We start from the raw sequence: 18,631 nt of genomic DNA, 5'->3' as shown, positions 1-18,631 counted from the left end.
GCTCTCCGTCGTTTCGACCGATTTACCGCTCGCTCCAACGCGATCTGAATATTTTTTGCTTCTAAAGCGACTTCGGTGTCGCGCGAGACGAGACGTATTTATTTTGATGTCAGCGCGCGGAGGGCTAAACTAAAATAAATTTTAATTCACGGTAATGTACGACTGAGTATTTAATTGTAATCTAATATTTAGTTATAAAACGCGGTGACTGATGATCGACGTAATTTGTCATCGTCATCGCCGTTGAAAGCTCTCGACGCTGAGACTTTCTTTCCGGGGCCGGTGACCATGAGTAGAGCTCGCGCTCGCCAAGGTCATTGATTCCACCGGCAGTTCCGGCTCGGTTTCTGGGCCAGGTTAACCGACGGTCCCGTCCGCGACGGCGACGTCCGGAATACCTTCGCTCGCCATGACGTCGACTCGGCCCGATACGGCAGACCGGTAACAAGCACCCGGCATAACTCAGCGACGGACTCGAAGGCGTACGAGCCTCCCAGAGTCGTCCTCCTTCTCTCCCCTCAATTAACGAACAATTAAACTTGATTATGAGATATTAATTAATCTCCAACTGAGAGATGGCTGCGATTTCATGTTCCCGGTCGCGAACGATCCAAGTCCTCAGAATTCTCTCTCTCAAAACGAGTCCAGAGTGTAAACTGATCGTCCAATTAAGATCACTGTACAATCTAATGAAACAATTTGTAAATATAAATTCTATCGAGTTTCAACCTCGTAGACCGCTTAGCTGAATGCGTGAATTACGGCCTTGCCGGTACCATCGAGGCCTTCTCACCGGCGAACATTCCGCCGCGCGAGAGCAACGAGCGAGTTGGCCGTTCATTCACGTCCGAGTCCCCGTTCAACGGCGGGGCATTGACGCAGCGGCACACGTACGAAATTCAATCCTTTCGGGATCTAAAAGTGACCCTAGAAGAGTTTCCAAAACTCTTGGAAGGCGCGCGCACGCGCGCGCGAACAAATAAAAGTTTCACAGGCACTCGGCGCTTCGTTAAATGAATGACGAGTAGATTGAGACTCTAATCGTAACCGGTTAATTAATTCTCGATAGCGGGATAAAGAACCGGATATAATCAAACTCTCGCCGGCTTTGTAATCAATCTTTTTTTTTTTAGACAAGTCGAGAATTGTTGGGAGTTGGTCGTTTATTAATGACAAAGCTGAACTTCTGCGCGCTCGAGGTGGTTGACCGTGATTCGAGCAGTAACGGCTCTTAATTGTCTGCCAGACAAAACGCAAATAACAAAAGCGAGCTCGTGCCCGAAGACGCGGCGCGCGGGTTTACCTTGAGGAGGTCGCGGTGCGTCTTCCAGTCTCGTTCGCTTCTGCTTCTTCTTCCCATCTGTGAAGACGAGAGAATGCGACGATGACCCAACGCCGGGAAATCCACCTACCGATCGTGCCGAATCGCGATTATACGTGTCTCAAAACTCAGATTATCCCGGTTGTACACGGCGCACGAAAGCATTACGTAATAGTAGCACGCCATAAATGTTATTAAGTTAATAGTAAATTCAAACATAACATTTTTTTAAAAAACGTAAATTTATGTATCAAATGTAATATACGATAAGATCCGTATAGTTTCTAATTGTATCAAATGAAACTGATAGCATTAAGTGAGATTAGATAATAAGTTACTTTATTACTATACTTTCAAATGCGTTTAACTTAACGAAACAATCATTTCCTGTTTAAAAGTAGTAGGTGTTGTAGCTGAGAAGACTCGTAAAAATCTGGAAACTCAATACTAACCACATAAAATGGACAATTTTACGTTATTAAATCAAGTTTTTTACAATCAATTATATCGATGATAATTACTTTTGCAAGTCTTTGATATTTTGCCTAAATATCAAATATTTGAAGGAAGCCCTGCAAAAACTCTGGAAAAGATATGTATACACGGTGTGTGTCATGTACGCTGACGGAAGCCGGAGCAAGCACTTCAGGATGACTCGCGCGCGTCGGAGACCTCATCTCGGAGCGACCGGGAGCTCGATGACAGCATCCGGCGATGACGTCACACAGCGGCAGCGTCGGCGGCGACGGTGGCGGCTACAGTCACGATGATCGTGTACGATGACGTCGGCGATGATCGCAGATCGGCGGTAACAGCAGCAGCAGCAGCAGCAGCAGGAGAAGAAGGAGGAAAGAGCTTGAGCCCCGCGAGTCGGCCAGGAATCGACGGTGCACCGTTTCGTCGCGGGGCCCAGTTCCTTCCAGATCGCCGTGTCGTCGACTTCTTTCGGATTCGCGCGGCGCGATTCCGTACGACGCGCCGCGCCGCCGGTCGTCGATCCGCGACGCCGTCACAGCCGCCGGCCGGACGCCGCCGTCGGCACATGACAGTGACCCACATACCGCGGTTCCGGTATGCCGCGTTACGGTCCGCGATACAGTAATCCCGACGAATGGGTCGGGCGAATCGCGCGGATCGATCAAGTCCGATCGAAATGGTGTAAGAACGTGTACATCGGACCCTCTCGATCGGCGACGGTTAACGTCAAGTGCGCAAAGTATCGATTTTCGATGGCCATTTCGCCCCGAGCCCACGACGCTCTCCGTTTTTAACGGTGATAACGCTGCTTGAACGATCGTTCGATCGAGTGCGATCCCAAATGAGTTGTTGAACAAGTGAAATTGTAAGTAACAAATATAATGAAAAAAGTGAACGAATGGAACAACGGATAGGATAAATTGAATGGAATTGGAGAGAGCCACGTTTTATATTAATCCCGGCCTAAGCTATATTTAATTGACGGCGGCGGGTTTTGAAGTGATGCCCGTGTTTGACGGTTGAATGTAGTCAGCGGCAAAGCGCAGTTATCAATTTAATGCTTAATAAAATAAACTTGAAGTTTTATTGATCGTCTTTGATTCTGAACGTAATTAAATCTCATGCTTACAACTTTAACATCGAATAAATCATTTTGAGTTAAATGTCTATCTGATATTAGAACGACGTTTCAGTATTTATGGAAATGGAGAATTATCTAAGCGTTGAATTTCTTGTTATAAGTTTTTTTTGCTTCTTCTGGCACTATATTCGTTTAACACTAATCATAGAGCGCTGTTATCATCGCAATATCATCACCGGCACCGGGAATTAGATAATCTCGTCTACTCGGTTGCGAGATCGCGCGACGATGATTCAGTGCCGGACGATAATTAATACATTAGTGATGCACTCAAATCGATTAGTGATGCACTCCAAACTTACGTTCGATCGAGATTAGCTTGGGCTAATATATTTTATATACATACACTGAGCAAATATGGCATTTTTAAACGTTTTTCTTTCCAGTGCGGTAAAAACGCGTGGGTTTTTACTGTGACGTGTGAGAAAATGATTTCGAGCCATAATATGATAAGTTTGTGTTAGAAACGATTTCTTTCCCGACGACTGGTCGTGCACGATGGCGGATCTGAAAGTTTTCGAGACTGGAGTGTCGCGAACACTCGAAATCTGACGAGAAAAGTATACGATCTGCGTATTATAATAATTTATACGGAATGGCTCCAAAGAAAAACATGTAAATTCAGAAAAAAGACAGAAAAAAAGTAGCGATCAATAATATATCTATATTTGCATTTACATAGATTTATTCAGAAGACGCAGTGCCAGGAAATGAATGTCAAATGAAGAAACGCGGATGTAGCAACCAAAACGAATGAATAAGAAATTTATTTCGAAAACTACGGTCTATTAATTACATCATGTAATTGCAATAAAAAAATATGTTAATAAGTACAATATATAGTAAAATAATATCTACGTGATATACATGTGTTGAAGCATTACGTTCAAAGATGAGACATTACAAGCTACAATTAATAATAATAACAGCCGTAACAGAATTATGTAATTAAAATCTGATCATGCCTCTAATAATGATATATACATAAAATTTATTTTTTTATGCATTTGTTGCATCCGTCTTATTATACTATTAGATTCTTATCAGTGCTGTTAAATTATCAGTGAGCAAATTGTGTCCGATAATAAGGAAGATTCCACTGGCACGTTTGCGCCGCGGGCGAAGGAACTTTGTAGAATTCAGGAAGGCGGTAATTTAGTCGCGCATTATGTCGCCGCGTGCCAGATTTGGAGGTGATGGTGGCGCGGGGAACACTTGTTCCAATACATGGCGAGATCCTATACGGCACGTCACGTCGCCTTTTTATTTCTCTCTCTCGCCGAAAAGAACCGAGGTAACATGCAAATTTTTTGGCGAATACACGCGCACGCGGTACCGCACGTAAACAGTATGTGTTAATCCTTCCGGACTTGTTTATTTCTCGCGTCGCCTCGCGTTTGGAAGAATGGAAAAAAGCAGCGAGGCTTATCGCCTTTATTTATCGTGTATTTTCGTTCTAACAGATCTAACTGTCACTAGCGTCCGGCGCAACTTGTTAAATTAATCAAAATTAAATGGTATACCCATTACAATTTTTTTCATATAAAAACAAAGATATATATATATAACAAATATAGACATATTATATATATATATATATATATATATATATATATATATAATATATCTATATTTGTTTATACTAATTCCTTTTTTGTAAAATTTTTGTTTAGTATAAAAAATAATAGTTATATTGAAAAGACATAAACTAATTAAAAAGATAATTTTCGCATTTACATCGCAATTTCGCATTTATATTTCGCAATAACTTCCTTTACAAAAAGCTAAGTTGAAAATTTAAAAAAATTGCCCATGTAATAAATTATAAATACGATTATACACAGATAATTTTTTTTATTTCTTTATAATACTTATAACTATAAAAGAAACAATGTGAAAATTATCTTTTAATTTGTTTTTGTCTTTTTAATGTGATTTTTTTAACATCAAACAAACGTTTTTTATTTAAAAAAAAAGAAAACTACATGGACATATTTTATATATATTTATATATGTTTTTATATAAAAAAATTTTTTATCGGGTATGTAACTTCAATATGGGTGCTCCAATTAATTTTGTAAATTTAAGTAGAGAGAAGAATTTTGCCTTTTATTTGAGTGCGACTGATTAATTCGGTTGTTTCTACTTGCGGAGGAAAGCGTATTTTCTCCGCGAGATTTCTAGACGTCATTCACATTTCTTAAATTATGGGATCGTTACGTCTTGCCGTAACTAACGAAGGATCAGGACAAAGTTCATCTCTCTCTCTCTCTCTCTCTCTCTCTCTCTGTCTTTCTGGAGAATGACTCGCGCACTCGAGTTCATCGACGGAAATACATCGCACGAGTCAGAATGCCTTTCCTACGTTCCCCTGAAGTAACATACTTCATCTCTACACACCTATATACATAATATAATAAAGCACGCGTTAAGAAGTCATAACCGAGCGATCCAGCCTTTATACTTCTCGAAACGGAGACGCAGCCACTGAATCGGTAACTGATCTTTCAGTTTTACTCTGACCCTAATTTTTCTTTTCTCTGTAATTGGATTTGATTTCGCGCAACGTTTGACTCGATTTATTAATTTAATCACGATCTCCTCTCGATTCTTCCGTCAACGACGAAGGACATCCGTCATGGAGATTCTACGGAGTCTCTCGGATTTTCGGCGCGTCAATTGTGTCGAAAAGAGAGGCGCACGACGGCTGCATGCCGCCCGCCTTGAACCGTGACGATGCGATAAAAAGCGACGGCCGTCGTTAATTGGTTCGCGCCTGCACGGATTTACGTAATACGTGAATTCGTGAAAGGCTTGTAATATAAACTCGCCTCGCGTGCGATAACGCGAATGTGCGACGCCAAACGCGTCGCCGTCGCCGTCTGATCGTCGACCGTCCTCTGCCCTTTATCCGTTCGCCGTGTGTCAGACGCGCGAAGGATTTTCTCCTCCTCCTCCTCCTCCTCTTTTTCTCACGTTGGCAAAAAAAAAAGCCGTCACGGGATCGGTCTCCACGTAAGTAACCGTCATGCCGCTCCCATCATCGGCGACAGTGCCGGACAGTCTCGTCTCTGACGAATTTTTCGCGGATCCTGGAGATTTTGCACCTCGCAATCTTTCCCTCGATGACTTTAGTCCTCAAGCTTTAATTTTTCAGAGGATTTTCGAGCATTTAAAATAGTTTACAAATTCGAGAATCGCTTTCCCTCAATCGCTTGTTCTCTTTTATCTCTCTTGGCGTATGCTTACTCGTCCGTTTGCTTTATAATTAAAATCGTATCACGAGTACATAATCGTCAACAATTTTTTTCTAAATTCTATTATTGTCTGGTTTTAAGTTCAGCATTGCTCCCCTCTCAATAATTTCTCGCTTCCCTATATCGGGGAGATATAGCGACCGAGACACGATATCCACACTTTTTCCGCAAATCTCGAAACTTCTTTGTGACATATGCTCCCAGATAAGCATCTTTATTGCGCACTGGCGCAGACCTCGAAATTCTGTCTAGTTTAACCAGATCAAATTTTCACGAAAGAAGAATTATCAAAGTGCTTGACGAACCCAAATTTCCTGTCGTATATTAGCAAACTAAAGAAATAAAAAAAAAATTTACTCTACAATTTTTATTCCCTGAAATCTCTACATTTTTGTATTTACATCTATTTCAATTCATTTTCATCAACTTATCGAAAGATTGCATTTAATTACGTGTCATGTCCATTATTTACATTAATGCGTTTTTGCGTTTTGTCTCTCCTACTCAATGTATTAATTTAAATCAATTTGATACAATAATCTTATTACTGCACAGAATTGACATCTCTTTTCCGTTTTTTTTAAGATGTTTGCACTTTACATTTGTACTATAGACATAGTAAAAATAGACTGAGCATGTCCAATACTTTGATAGTAAAGATCAGGTAGAAAAGAAACAGAAAAATAATCCGCATATATGTTTCTCTCTCTCTCTCTCTCTCTCTCTCTCTCTCTCTCTCTCTCTCTCTCTCTCTCTCTCTCTCTCTCTCTCTCTCTCTCTCTCTCTCTGATTCGCGAAATTGTCTCTTTCTTTTTTTTATATTAGCAATCGTTTTTCGTCTTTTTCATCTCTTTTTACATCTTTCTAAAGCCTTCAGATCTTCTTCTGGCTTTACGCTTTTTCTACGTCTATGCGTGCTCTCGAATGTAAAACTGCGAACGTCGCTGAATAGGACAGATAGATTCAATCATTGCGTTAATTTTTTTTTCTTTTCTTTCCTTTTCCAGAAGGAATGAAAAACTCGCGACACACACGCCGTTCGATCGGGAATGCTCGAGTGAGCGTGGTGACATCACCTGACGGATTACACCTGCGATGGCGCGGAGCGGTCATCGTGCATTCCATGGGATCGTGAACCATGATAGCACACTTCCAATTGAAAGGCCTCCAAGAACATGACTCCTTCACACAAGGAAAGTCGATCGATACGCCTTACATGTATTGCGACGGTGTCTCTTTGTTATTTATATTTCTCTTTGGGTATTGTCGCTCTAAGTTTCGCAGAATTCTTATCACTACAAGTACTAAAAGAAAGAAAAGAAAAAAAGCCGAAATAATAACAGCTAAATTTAAAAAAGGCTTCTTAATTTAGAACACATTTTCTTTGTGAATACATTTTAATTTAAATTTAATTTTTTAATATAAATTAACTCGATTTAAATTATCTTAATGTAGATTACTCTTTTCGCAACTCATCATAATCCGCTCTTATTTGCAAACATTAAGTTGATCGAATTAGAAACTATTGACTAAAGTCTTGTGTCCATGACATTGATGACACTAAAAATCAGTATGAACCTCGAACAGAGAAAAAGAATGGATCACTCGTATTAGGCATTATGCGCGTTCACGCATGATGCGCATGAAACGGAATACATTCTTCGCTAAATTAGTCAAATTTATCAAAGAATGTAATTTATTAATTCTTTCTTCACCCAAAATTTCGCAGCGAGATTTTTAGCATCGTAAACATTATATTTCAAAATTGCAAGTAAAACGCAGCTCCTATTTTTTGAATTGCAATGCCCAGGATAACCGCGAAAGATCCTCAGAAAAAAAAAATCGGATTCGATGACGATCGTCGAGAGCAAGAGATGCGTCCGGGTGAAGTCTTCATCGGCCGTGAACACATTAAATAGGGTCGGTGGGACTTTCGTCCGTTTGCAAAACTTGCCAAACAACTGTCAAAATCTCAATACAATTCAAGGAGACTAACGCCTTCAATTTTCAACGAACGGGAAATTATATTCAATGGGAAGTTACAAGAGAAAAATGAAATAAATCTAATAAGAGAATTATTATACTAAACTAAAGTAAAATTATGCTTAAAGCTTACAGCTTAAAGCTTCAAACATAATAAAACAATTTGCAAATTCTCAATAAAACTTCAAGATGTAACACATACATCCTTAAAGTAAAATAGGTATATGTTTAAAATTTATAACGAGAAGAAAAATTCCAATTCGGACGAAAACATAAAAAATACTGCAAATACTTTAAAAAAGTATCTTCTCTGATTATGAATATCATGATTACACAATTTCTTCTAAAAATATTTCAATAGTTTAGTCGAAAATCTTTAATATATAAATTGTGTTATTTACAACCATTAACAGCCAAGGGAATATATTTACAAGCATCTTTGCAAACAAATTGAATTTCCTTGTTCTCGCTTCAACCTCTAGAATTATTGTTGAAAGTCATGAAAAGTCCGATACTTGGCGTCTCATATGTTTAAAATGCGTTAAGTAAACTGTATCGTAAAAGGAGAAAAATATTGTTGAGGAAAAAAAAAAGAAAAAAAACTTCTAGACCTGTGATCTCTCTCTACACCAATATTGTTCTGACAGTGAAACGATCTGTGGTACACGCGGCTCTCACGCGAGCAATGACTGATGATAAACATTCGCATGTACATACGCGACACGTACTAAGGATCATATCATATCATATTCGAACGACCTCTCTGCCGATCGACAGTTTGTAACTGCTTTGCGATCGATTCGAAACGTATTCTCTAAGAGAGTCTCTTATTGTCTCTCGTAGCAGTCCTTTTCTTCTCGTGATTCTAATACCGGTGTAGTGCTTTCTCCGTATTCACAAGAATGAGTCAAAAATTTCCGACGGTTGTCACGAAAATCGATGTGGCATTAAAGAAGACCGAATCAAAAGAACAGTACAAAAAGAAAAAGCAAACCTCGAGCAAAAAGATGGACAATACCGAGAAGATGGCAGAGAAAGTAACAGAAACGCACAATGCGGAAACTTCTCAAAGTGATGAAACTACGCCTAAAATGTCTGTCTTTAATAAACCTGAAGATCCTGAAGTTGCAGAAATATCCAAAATGACTATGTCCGAAGTAGAGTTTTACATAAAAGAGGCTTCTCAAGACGCGGAAATGCCAAAGACTACGTCCAAAAAATCTACTTCCAGTAAGCCTGGTGATTCTGATAAAGCTGAAAAATTATGCCAAGTATGCGAAGATACGTCCAAAATATTCACCTCCATGAAACTTGATGCTTCTAAAGATACGAAAATAGATCAAATGCCCAAGATTACATCCGAAAAATCTACTTCTGGCAAGCCTGATGAGTCTGATGAGACTAAAGAAGTACTCAAAGGTATGTCCAAGAAATCCATCTCCACGAAACTTGAGATTTCTAAGGATTCGGAAGTAAGCAAAATGCCCAAGACTACGTCCGAAAAATCTGCTTCCAGCAAGCCTGATGATTCTGATGAGATTAAAAAAGAACTCGAAGATATGCCTAAGAAATCCATTTCCACGAAACTTGAAATTTCTAAAGATTCAGAAGTAAGCAAAATGCCTAAGACTACGTCCGAAAAATCTGCTTCCAACAAACCTGATGATTCTGATAAGGCTAAAGAAGTATGCGAAATGCTCAAAGATACGTCCAGAATATCCACCTCCACGAAACTTGAGGCTTCTAAAGATATGGAAATAGATCAAATGTCCAAAACTACGTCCGAAAAATCTACTTCCATCAAGTCTGATGACGAAGCTACAAAAGTATGTCAAGTGGTTAAAGATACATCCGAAAAATCCAATTCTATACAACTCGAGGCTTCTAAAGTTCTGGATCAAATAGATCAAACGTCCAAAACTATGTCCGAAAAATTTACTTTCAACAAGCCTGATGATTCTGATGAAGCTAAAGAAGTATGCAAAGTGCTCAAAGATACGTCCAGAATATCCACCTCCACGAAACTTGAGGCTTCTAAAGATATGGAAATAGATCAAATGTCCAAAACTACGTCCGAAAAATCTACTTCCATCAAGTCTGATGACGAAGCTACAAAAGTATGTCAAGTGGTTAAAGATACATCCGAAAAATCCAATTCTATACAACTCGAGGCTTCTAAAGTTCTGGAAGAAAATATTACCAAAGTGCTCAAAATTATACCCGAAGAAACCACCTCTGTCTTTACGACTTATTCACAGTTTCCACATGCATACTCAACGGTCAAGTTTATGTCGAAAAATTGCAAGGATTTACAATCTGAAGTTTGTAAAGAAAAAAAATTTGAAGAAGTTCGAGAAGTATCCAAAGATACATTCACATCCATTAATCCTGAAAATTCTAGTATACCTGAAGTATGCCAAATGCCCACGACTATATCCGATACTTCCACTTCCAAGGGAAATAAAATTGAAGAAGTCCGCCAAATGTGCAGTATGTCCAAAGTTTCCTTTAAGCCGTCTGAAATTTTAAATGAATTCCAAATGTGTAAACCTGTATCCTTCCAAAGCCCCTCAGTCTCCACCGAATTAAAAAATCCTGAAGCTGTACAATTACATGAAACGTCCAAACCTACGATGCATACTTTTGAATATAAAGATGAGATGAAATCTGCGAAAAATATTATAGATGATATAGAAATGCTTACTGAAAAGTTTGAAAAAAATCCTTTCAAGGCTATGATGCAAACAATTGAGGATGTAAAGGCAGAAATGATACCTATCAGACAATTAGTAAGTTTTTAAACCACTTCTAAATATAATTGAATAAATTGAAATAAATCAAAAAAAATTAACATTTAAATTTAATTAAATTTCTTAAACAAATTTTATTTACAAATTCAAGTTAAAATAGACTATAACGATTAAACTAGATAGAACGTTAACTAAAGTTTTGAATGTTTAAGATGCCGAAGAAATCAGCTCGAGAGATAAATATGTTACAACGTAAATGTTGGCCGCCCATTTATGCGCCAAATTTGGACGAACGTCCTCTGATCTTGGCAACGCAACATTTGGTACCCTCACTACCGATCCAATTCTTCGAGGTATTCGCAGAAATGATCGAAGCTGCCCTGAAAAAGCCGGTCGTCTTAGTACACGAGTGCAAAATCAACCGACCTATTACGAAATTCGTTGACATAGGTACATCTAAACGAATTTTTTAAGAAAGCTTCTATAATATTCCGAAACGTAAACGAACAAAAATTTCATAAAAACATCTGAAAGTCAATTTAGATATTATTTTCTTTCAAGGGCTGCATTAGGAGAACGCGTTATAAAGCTATTGCAACATTCTATTCTTATTTTACTTCTAATGATCGATGAAGATAGAATGATATAATAGTTCTGATATTACGCTTTAAATACACCACCTTCGTGGTCTTCACAATTTTATTTAATTGTGATAACTGTGATAACTATAATATAATTTTTTTTTTTTTAAGTAGATAAAAATTTTGGGGACGTTGTTCAACGTCCGTGACAGAGAAAATCAAATGCACATTATCCTGTTACAAGATATAAAATAGTAATAACAAACAAATCCAAATTTTATTTTTCTAATTCATTTATCCTTGCAGCTGTCTTGCCAGCGCACGAAAATTGGAAAGACGGTGAACTTTTACCTGTAAGCTTCGTCTTTGAACATTATTTGAATAAGAACAAGTCACCAAAAGTATATGCTGACGTAATCGTTGGAAATGATCGCATTAAAGTAAATAAATTTGATGTTTTTAATTTTTTATTCCTTCCAGTCTATAATTAATATTGTTAATTATATATTAATAATTTGTGTCTTTAATTAAAAACAATAATTGTAAGTTCTTTCAAACATGATTTTAAAATATTGATATTAATTGTAGAACCTCGCGGGTTTTCGAGGGCATAGATGCGCCATTACGGAAAATCGAGGCCAATTCACCGCCGCCGGAGCGCTCTTCAAAGAGTTACACGTGAAAGGCGAAAACCTTTTATTTTTTGGCCATTTAATCGGTCAGCTTAATATATTTTATCTATCTATGTATGATTAGACGATTAATAATGATACATCTATTAGCTAAATATCTATTTTCGTCAAGATTCTCACATCACTTCTCATTACATCAGAAATATAAACAAAAATGCTAAGTTGAAGAAATAACATTAGGAAAGAATTTTATTTTGTTGAGCAAATTTCAAATATGAAATAATGTTGAATTACCTATCAGAATAATTTTCCTTTAGTAATAGATACACATAAAATTTTTTAGCTTTCTAATTGTTTTTTCAATTATCAGAAGGACGCACAGAGCTCGATGTACTGGAAATGGTCGCCGACAAGCAAACAGAAATAGGAGTTCTGGAATCACCAGTGATCAGATGCCATCAGCACAACATACCCGGTGCGGATTCTCTAAATATCCTCACTAGTTTGGGACCTATACCACCATATCGCATTATGATAAAAAAGACGCCAGAAGGTATATCTAAAGATATATCCTTAACTATATATTAGAAAAGATATTCTTAAAAATTAGAAGGATTTTATGATCTCTCACTTTCACAACTAATAAAAAAATAATACGGAAATAATAAATTATGAAAAAGAAACTTTCAGAATTCAAATAAAAACTTCAAAAATCTATCAAGGAAATAAAATTACAATAACATTGTTAAAAATAAAAAAAAAAGATCCTTTTAACATTAAGATCGGAAAGAATGAAGCAAAGAAAAAAATACGCGTTCTGCTTTTGACTTTTCGTTTTATTTCTCTTTGTTAATAAACATTTCTCGCATTTTATTCAGACAATAAAATGGCCGAAACGCTCACCAAAGAACTGAAGAATGCAACTGAGCACAAGGAATGGCTGGACAGATTATGGCCCTTCGGCTGCATTGGTTTTGCCGATAATTCGAAGGATAACTATAAGGCTGAGAAACTTGTGATAAGGACTGACATACCTTATTATTAAAATTATTTTACATCATTCCTTATATCAATTATTTTACATTATTCCTTGGTTTTGTCTTTTTTAACATTTTATACATATACACATGTACACATTCTCTTTTTTGTTTCATGTAATATGATTCTTTATTAAATCTAAATAAATACAACGTGCAAATTTTCCTCAATTTATACATATTTATGAATCGTTAAAAAAATCCCTCCCATTCTTTCTCCCATTCACACGATTTCGTTTCTTTTCTGTGACGACACACGATCCAACTTATACCAAATCAATTCGTTTAATATAGTACATAAATATTATCAAAATTTCTCCATAAATTGTACAAATTGTCTGAAACATATTGTAAATAATTCGACGAGATTTGTATGTCAATGGGCATTGGATTTCCTCTTGTCACTTTCTGAGTAGTTCTGTTTGCAGAATTTAAAATTGTTTTGATTCATTATATATAGTTATATATAGTTAAAGATAAGATTTTTTATAAAATTTTTTATATGATTATTTGATAATAAATTGTACCCCAAAATATGGTAATTTTCAAACTTTTGATAAAATAAAAAAAAATTCTAACATGTTATAATCTTTAAACTTTAAATTTTCAAAATTTGAAAAGTTTTTCTTGAAATTATCATATTTTTCTCAAAATGTATAAAATCACTTTTAAATAATGCTCGAAACAATTTAAAATTTTCATCATATATAATCGAAATAATTCAAATATATTTCTTACCTTATTGTTAGACTTGTATAACAAGTATTAACTTACATTTAAGTCATTACGTTGTGAGCCCAAGGTAAATCACAAAAAGTTAGGTGGAAGCATTCCGTCGGCGGGACGTATAATACCATTCCTCAAGGCATTGCTCAAAAACAATTCCAGACGTGACAGAGGTCCACTGCCTTGAACCGCAACATTACGCATACGCGGAAAATATTGTTCCATCAGTAGCGCCAACAATTTATGGAATTGTTTCGGATAGGAGGTCCACAGCACGTTACCAGCGACCTCGAGCATGTCCAGTATCAAAGTCGCACATAAATCACAAATGTCAGCCCGTGGTTCTAAAAATTAAAAGTTAAAAGAAATTGTTATCGTATGTGATACTTAACCTATGTAATTTAATATTGTAAAAATTTTACTTATTTTATTGGTAAATTTATAAAAAATCTTTAATATAGATCTACAATCTTTAATATTTATTTCTATTATAGTTTTAGATCCAATTTTTTTATTTTTGACAAGAAAGCTTTCCAATACAGAACATTAATATTTGTTTATTAAGTGCAATGCGCCTACCGGTATTCAAAACAGCCGCCAGCCATCTCCAAGTGTACTGAAGACCATGGGGATGAATCTTGGTGATACCTCTTCGTTGTCTCGTAACAGTGATTGATGCATATAATCTCATCAATCCCGACATTCTCTTTAGGAACTTGTCCTGTTTCTCGACAGTGCCGTCTTCGGAATACTTGCAGCCAAGAGATTTATAATAATCTTCGTTAGACTGACCCTCTTGCTGTTGCAGAAAAAGTGGTACAATGAACGGGCAAGCTTCGTGAAGATGCGCCAGGAAAAGTTCGCCAAAATCTGGATGCTCGTTCCAAAGAGCAACAACAATCATCGCCACAGGAAATGCACTTTCTGGCTTGCTAGACACCAACGTCTCGCCTTGACTCTAGATATAATCAGAATATTCATTAAAAAATAATTTAAAAATAATAAAATGCATTTAAACTAATAATAAAACAATTTAATAAACAATATAAACTTTAACATAATTTAGTTTAGACTTTTTCTAAAAGAGTGGAGACTGATCATGAGCACATAATTGAAAACACCTTTTATAATTATAAATTTTAAAAAACTACATATATACATACGACTATTGTTTTTGCCAAATGATTCTTGCAGAAGATTGCTCCTTGCGGATATTGCGTCACGTTGGGAGACAATTTTCCAATCAAAAGATTCTGCAGCCTGTCATATTTGTCTCTCAGATGTTGCTCGCTTACCCCGGAAATAGCGTTTACAGGGATATTGATTGCCTTTTGACACTCTAAGCGAAATTTCTTTGTAGCTACTGATTGTAAGAAGTCCTTACAAGTTTCTTTGTAAAGTCGCAAGATTTGTTGACTTCTGATGTAAATCTGCAATGATTCCTGGTCGACGTGTTCAGAAAGATTTCCTATAAATTTATATCACAAATACATCATAAAATTAATCTTTTACTTGGATAAAAATCTAAATTTAGATAAAAAAATTAAATTACATTAGGTTTAATTATTCTATTTTTTAGATATAAATACGGAATGTGGGGGAGAGGATATTACAAATAAATAAAATTTAAACAGAAAGAGTTAAAATACATTCTATGTGCAGATTTTTAGAGATCTTAATGCACCTTTTTTGCATGCAGAATCTTTAGCTGCTTCTTCCGACCTGGATTCAGATATGGATGGTGTGATCGATTCATTAACCGATGCGACTGCAATTTCTTGATTTGTTATCACGCCAGAACTTTGATCGTCCTTATTTTCTACAGCATTGCTCTCGTTTAATTGTTGAGAAGGCATTGCATAACTAATTGAAACATTGTCTGTCTCCTCGACCTTCTGTACCTCGCTTGCAACTTGCGTTTTGCAGGCCAATTCTGCTTCATATTGAGCGTTTATTTTTTCTAAAGTTTATAATAAAATATATTTTATGCAAATTATTCAAGATAAAAAATATGAGGTTATAAAATAATTTGACTGACCTATTTCTAGATGAAAAACATTCAGTAGATCATTTAGATCACAAACCAAAGTCTTAATAATATTTACATCCGCAGCTAATATTTCTCCTTTCTACAAAGAAAAAAAGAATACTAATTATTATATTAATTATTTATCAATTATTAAAAAAATCTTATATATATAAAAATCTGCAGAATGTTCTGAAAAAACTTGTAAAAATTTATGGTTATCTCTTTTCAGTTAATAAATGTAACTCAACATTTAACAAAATCTATTATAATTTTATCTATTATAAAAATATCTATTATAATTTTTACATTTTTTTACATTTTAATTTTTAAATAATTACTCTGATTTTCTCGTCTAAAGCTGCGATTCCTTGAATGAGATCCTTTACTCTCGCAATATGCGTCGCAGAGATCACACTGAACGATTGCTGGTCTTTGCATGTCTTGAATACTGCCATGAGATCGCAGTACTTTGCCGTGAACTGGTCCCGATGAACTAGCATAGTCTGGAGTAATTCCTCCTCTTTCACACGCCTACAATATTCCTCTATTTCTCGTTTATCCTTTTCTTTCTGCTCCTGAACACGCTGCTCTTGCAATTGCTGCTTGTGTCGTCTCTTGATCTCCTCTTGCTCCGCTATTCGATCTTGTTCAGCCACACAGAATGCCAGCCTCTCCTTGCTCTGACGTTCGCGTTCACGTGCCATCAACAAGCGTGAATTTGCCATTTGCTCCTGAATGGCACGACCATTCTCCTTCATATGCTGAACACGACGCTCCATTTCTTTCTGCAACACAAAAAATGACCAGAGTCAATCAACGAGTGAGTTCAACAAGTTAAATCTGCCAAGCAATTGAACAATGGTTGGATGCATGGATAAAGATGTGTTCAATCACTCAACAAAAAGACTTTGTTGCTTTATCGACTCGCAAATATATAATTATGTCATTAATTATAATTTAATATAATTTCATTACAATGACATTGGTTTCAAATTATTCGTCTCATTCAAACTCTATTCTGTCGATTATTTATAATCAAATTTTACCCTGACTTCTTCTTTTCGTTGCAGCTCGCCTTCCAGTATAATCTTCCTCAATGAAAAGCTAATGCCTTTTTGTGTAGCTACCATATTATGCTTGGGACTAGTAATAGTTCTCTGTAGACTTTTAATATTACAGGAGTTTTGCTCGTTCTCAATGTTATCCGCTTTGTTAGAATCTTTCTCATACAGGTCCGACTGGGTCCCAATTGTGATGCGATCCATCTTTGTAGTCGCCGATATGCGTGACGCCTTCTCCAACACAGACACCTTGAGGCGAGTGAAATCTGATGTGATGTCCATGTTAACCTGTACAAACAGCCAAATACTTGAATCTAAAGCCATCCAAGAAACAAGACTAAGGTTTCTTGACCTCTCATCAAAGTGTTAAACAGATTTCTGTTCTATGAAGATGGTGTCAGTGTTATAATACTACTGTTGAACAAGTACTTTATATGACAAAACGTTGCACAACCTAATAATGCTATCATTAAGAGTTACAAAATAGACCTCATGGACTACCTAGTTGTTAGGAAAGACTTTTAATAATTGAGCATCCAAAATGCAGACACACAAATACAAATAAAGGTTTTGTGTTATTAATTCACATTTATTTTAAGGAGAATTTGATTTAAGTCTCGTTAAGCAATGCGTTAATATGGTAAACATGTGATAAAATCGCGAAAAGCATAAGGAATCTGCAAAAGTTGATCTCAATTTCTGCATGTCCAATATACAATCCTTATCTTTTCAGTCCGAGACCGGGACAATGTGTTTCTCTTGACTCACCCTGTCGGTCTTCACTTTCGGCCTGTCCCAGTGAAACGACATGATTCTGTTGCGCGGGATTAAAAGCGTGCGATCATGAACCACCCTTGATTATCCGTGAACCTAACCTATCTCTAGAGATCAGAGTGCGCGCATTTAAGTCTGCGACCAAATAATAGTAAGCCCACACCATCATTGTCTATCCATCGTGCTATTCAAACGCTTCACTTGTTATTGTCGCAATCTTCGACAATAACCTTTTCATTCACGGAGCAGTTGTGATGTAACGTTGTGATATTGACAAAGGAGAGAACTGAGTTGAACTGAGTGCAACTGAGTGGAGGGAAAGGAAATGAATGTAACGGAATCCACGGAGGAGCAACGCAACGCCGAAATTGCGACCGATGGACGATGCACGACATTCAGAAAGATCAAAATAGATCGACAGAACGTCCGACCGGCGCTGGAGTAGCGTACGTAACTACTGGCAGGCAGACTCGGCGAGACTCGGCGCTAGTCGGCGCCACTCGGCGTTGCTAGGCGACCGACTTGTTGACTCGCCGCGCCTGCGCCGCTGCCGCCATGTTGCTCCGTTGCTCCGCGCTCCAGTCACGTACGCCACTCCAGCGCCGATCGAACGCTCTGTCGACTCCGTGCGTGTCTCGCGTATTCAGAATTCATTGTGCGTATTTTTCCAAATGTAACGGTTGCGCCAAGTGAAATTCTCGCGCGCGGATTACGCTTTACTCGTGTGTGATATCTGTAATATCGGGATTGCCGAATAAAGTATCGGGCAATCGTTATTAATGTGCGGTTCGGGAATAGCAGGATGATGTCAGCAGAAAGCGGCATCCATGGAGCGATTCGGTATTCCGGAAAAGGAATGTA

At 37.1% G+C, this 18,631-nt stretch overlaps 2 protein-coding genes across 7 annotated transcripts; one reads left to right on the top strand and one right to left on the bottom strand.

The window, feature by feature from the left end:
* Window positions 1-7,191: 7,191 nt before the first annotated feature.
* On the bottom strand, window positions 7,192-18,239 carry LOC105828141 (nucleoporin Gle1). Of its 4 annotated transcripts, none has more exons than XM_028191444.2 (9): window positions 17,765-18,239; window positions 16,982-17,284; window positions 16,274-16,720; window positions 15,945-16,035; window positions 15,591-15,866; window positions 15,070-15,374; window positions 14,486-14,864; window positions 13,955-14,250; window positions 7,192-7,501 (listed from the first exon to the last, which is right to left on the bottom strand). In XM_028191444.2, the coding sequence occupies exons 1-8, from the start codon at window positions 17,804-17,806 to the stop codon at window positions 13,988-13,990; spliced, it is 2,106 nt and encodes a 701-aa protein (XP_028047245.1). In that variant the 5' UTR covers window positions 17,807-18,239; the 3' UTR covers window positions 7,192-7,501; window positions 13,955-13,987. The 4 variants fall into 4 exon arrangements, with proteins under 4 accessions (XP_028047245.1, XP_036149527.1, XP_012521808.1 ...); XM_036293634.1 differs by lacking the exon at window positions 7,192-7,501 and adding an exon at window positions 11,177-11,310; XM_012666354.3 differs by lacking the exon at window positions 7,192-7,501 and adding an exon at window positions 13,285-13,598.
* LOC105828138 lies at window positions 7,531-13,347 on the top strand. 3 transcript variants are annotated; one of them, XM_036293631.1, is made up of 7 exons: window positions 7,547-10,054; window positions 10,346-10,969; window positions 11,143-11,380; window positions 11,818-11,951; window positions 12,100-12,229; window positions 12,514-12,696; window positions 13,022-13,347. In XM_036293631.1, the coding sequence occupies exons 1-7, from the start codon at window positions 9,083-9,085 to the stop codon at window positions 13,186-13,188; spliced, it is 2,448 nt and encodes an 815-aa protein (XP_036149524.1). In that variant the 5' UTR covers window positions 7,547-9,082; the 3' UTR covers window positions 13,189-13,347. The 3 variants fall into 3 exon arrangements, with proteins under 3 accessions (XP_036149525.1, XP_036149524.1, XP_036149523.1); XM_036293630.1 differs by having other exon boundaries at window positions 7,547-10,060; window positions 10,352-10,969; XM_036293632.1 differs by lacking the exon at window positions 13,022-13,347 and having other exon boundaries at window positions 7,531-10,060; window positions 10,352-10,969; window positions 12,100-12,656.
* Window positions 18,240-18,631: the final 392 nt, after the last annotated feature.

The sequence above is a fragment of the Monomorium pharaonis genome, chromosome 11 (assembly GCF_013373865.1).
Source record: "Monomorium pharaonis isolate MP-MQ-018 chromosome 11, ASM1337386v2, whole genome shotgun sequence".
NCBI classification, from domain to species: domain Eukaryota; kingdom Metazoa; phylum Arthropoda; class Insecta; order Hymenoptera; family Formicidae; genus Monomorium; species Monomorium pharaonis.
Note: the sequence above shows the minus strand (reverse complement) of the source record. Positions and strands in the feature narration are given on the sequence as shown.

Excerpts from the sequence above, each read along its gene's own strand:
- LOC105828141 (XM_028191444.2), bottom strand. The coding sequence starts at position 17,806 with ATGTCGTTTCACTGGGACAGGCCGAAAGTGAAGACCGACAGG. Across the intron at positions 15,867-15,944 it reads TGTTTTTCATCTAGAAATAG|AAAAAATAAACGCTCAATAT; the intron begins GTCAGTCAAATT and ends TATAAACTTTAG. Across the intron at positions 14,251-14,485 it reads GGCGGCTGTTTTGAATACCG|AACCACGGGCTGACATTTGT; the intron begins GTAGGCGCATTG and ends TTTAATTTTTAG.
- LOC105828138 (XM_036293631.1), top strand. The coding sequence starts at position 9,083 with ATGAGTCAAAAATTTCCGACGGTTGTCACGAAAATCGATGTGGCATTA. Across the intron at positions 10,055-10,345 it reads AAAAATCCAATTCTATACAA|CTCGAGGCTTCTAAAGTTCT; the intron begins CTCGAGGCTTCT and ends AATTCTATACAA. Across the intron at positions 12,230-12,513 it reads ATTTTTTGGCCATTTAATCG|AAGGACGCACAGAGCTCGAT; the intron begins GTCAGCTTAATA and ends TTCAATTATCAG.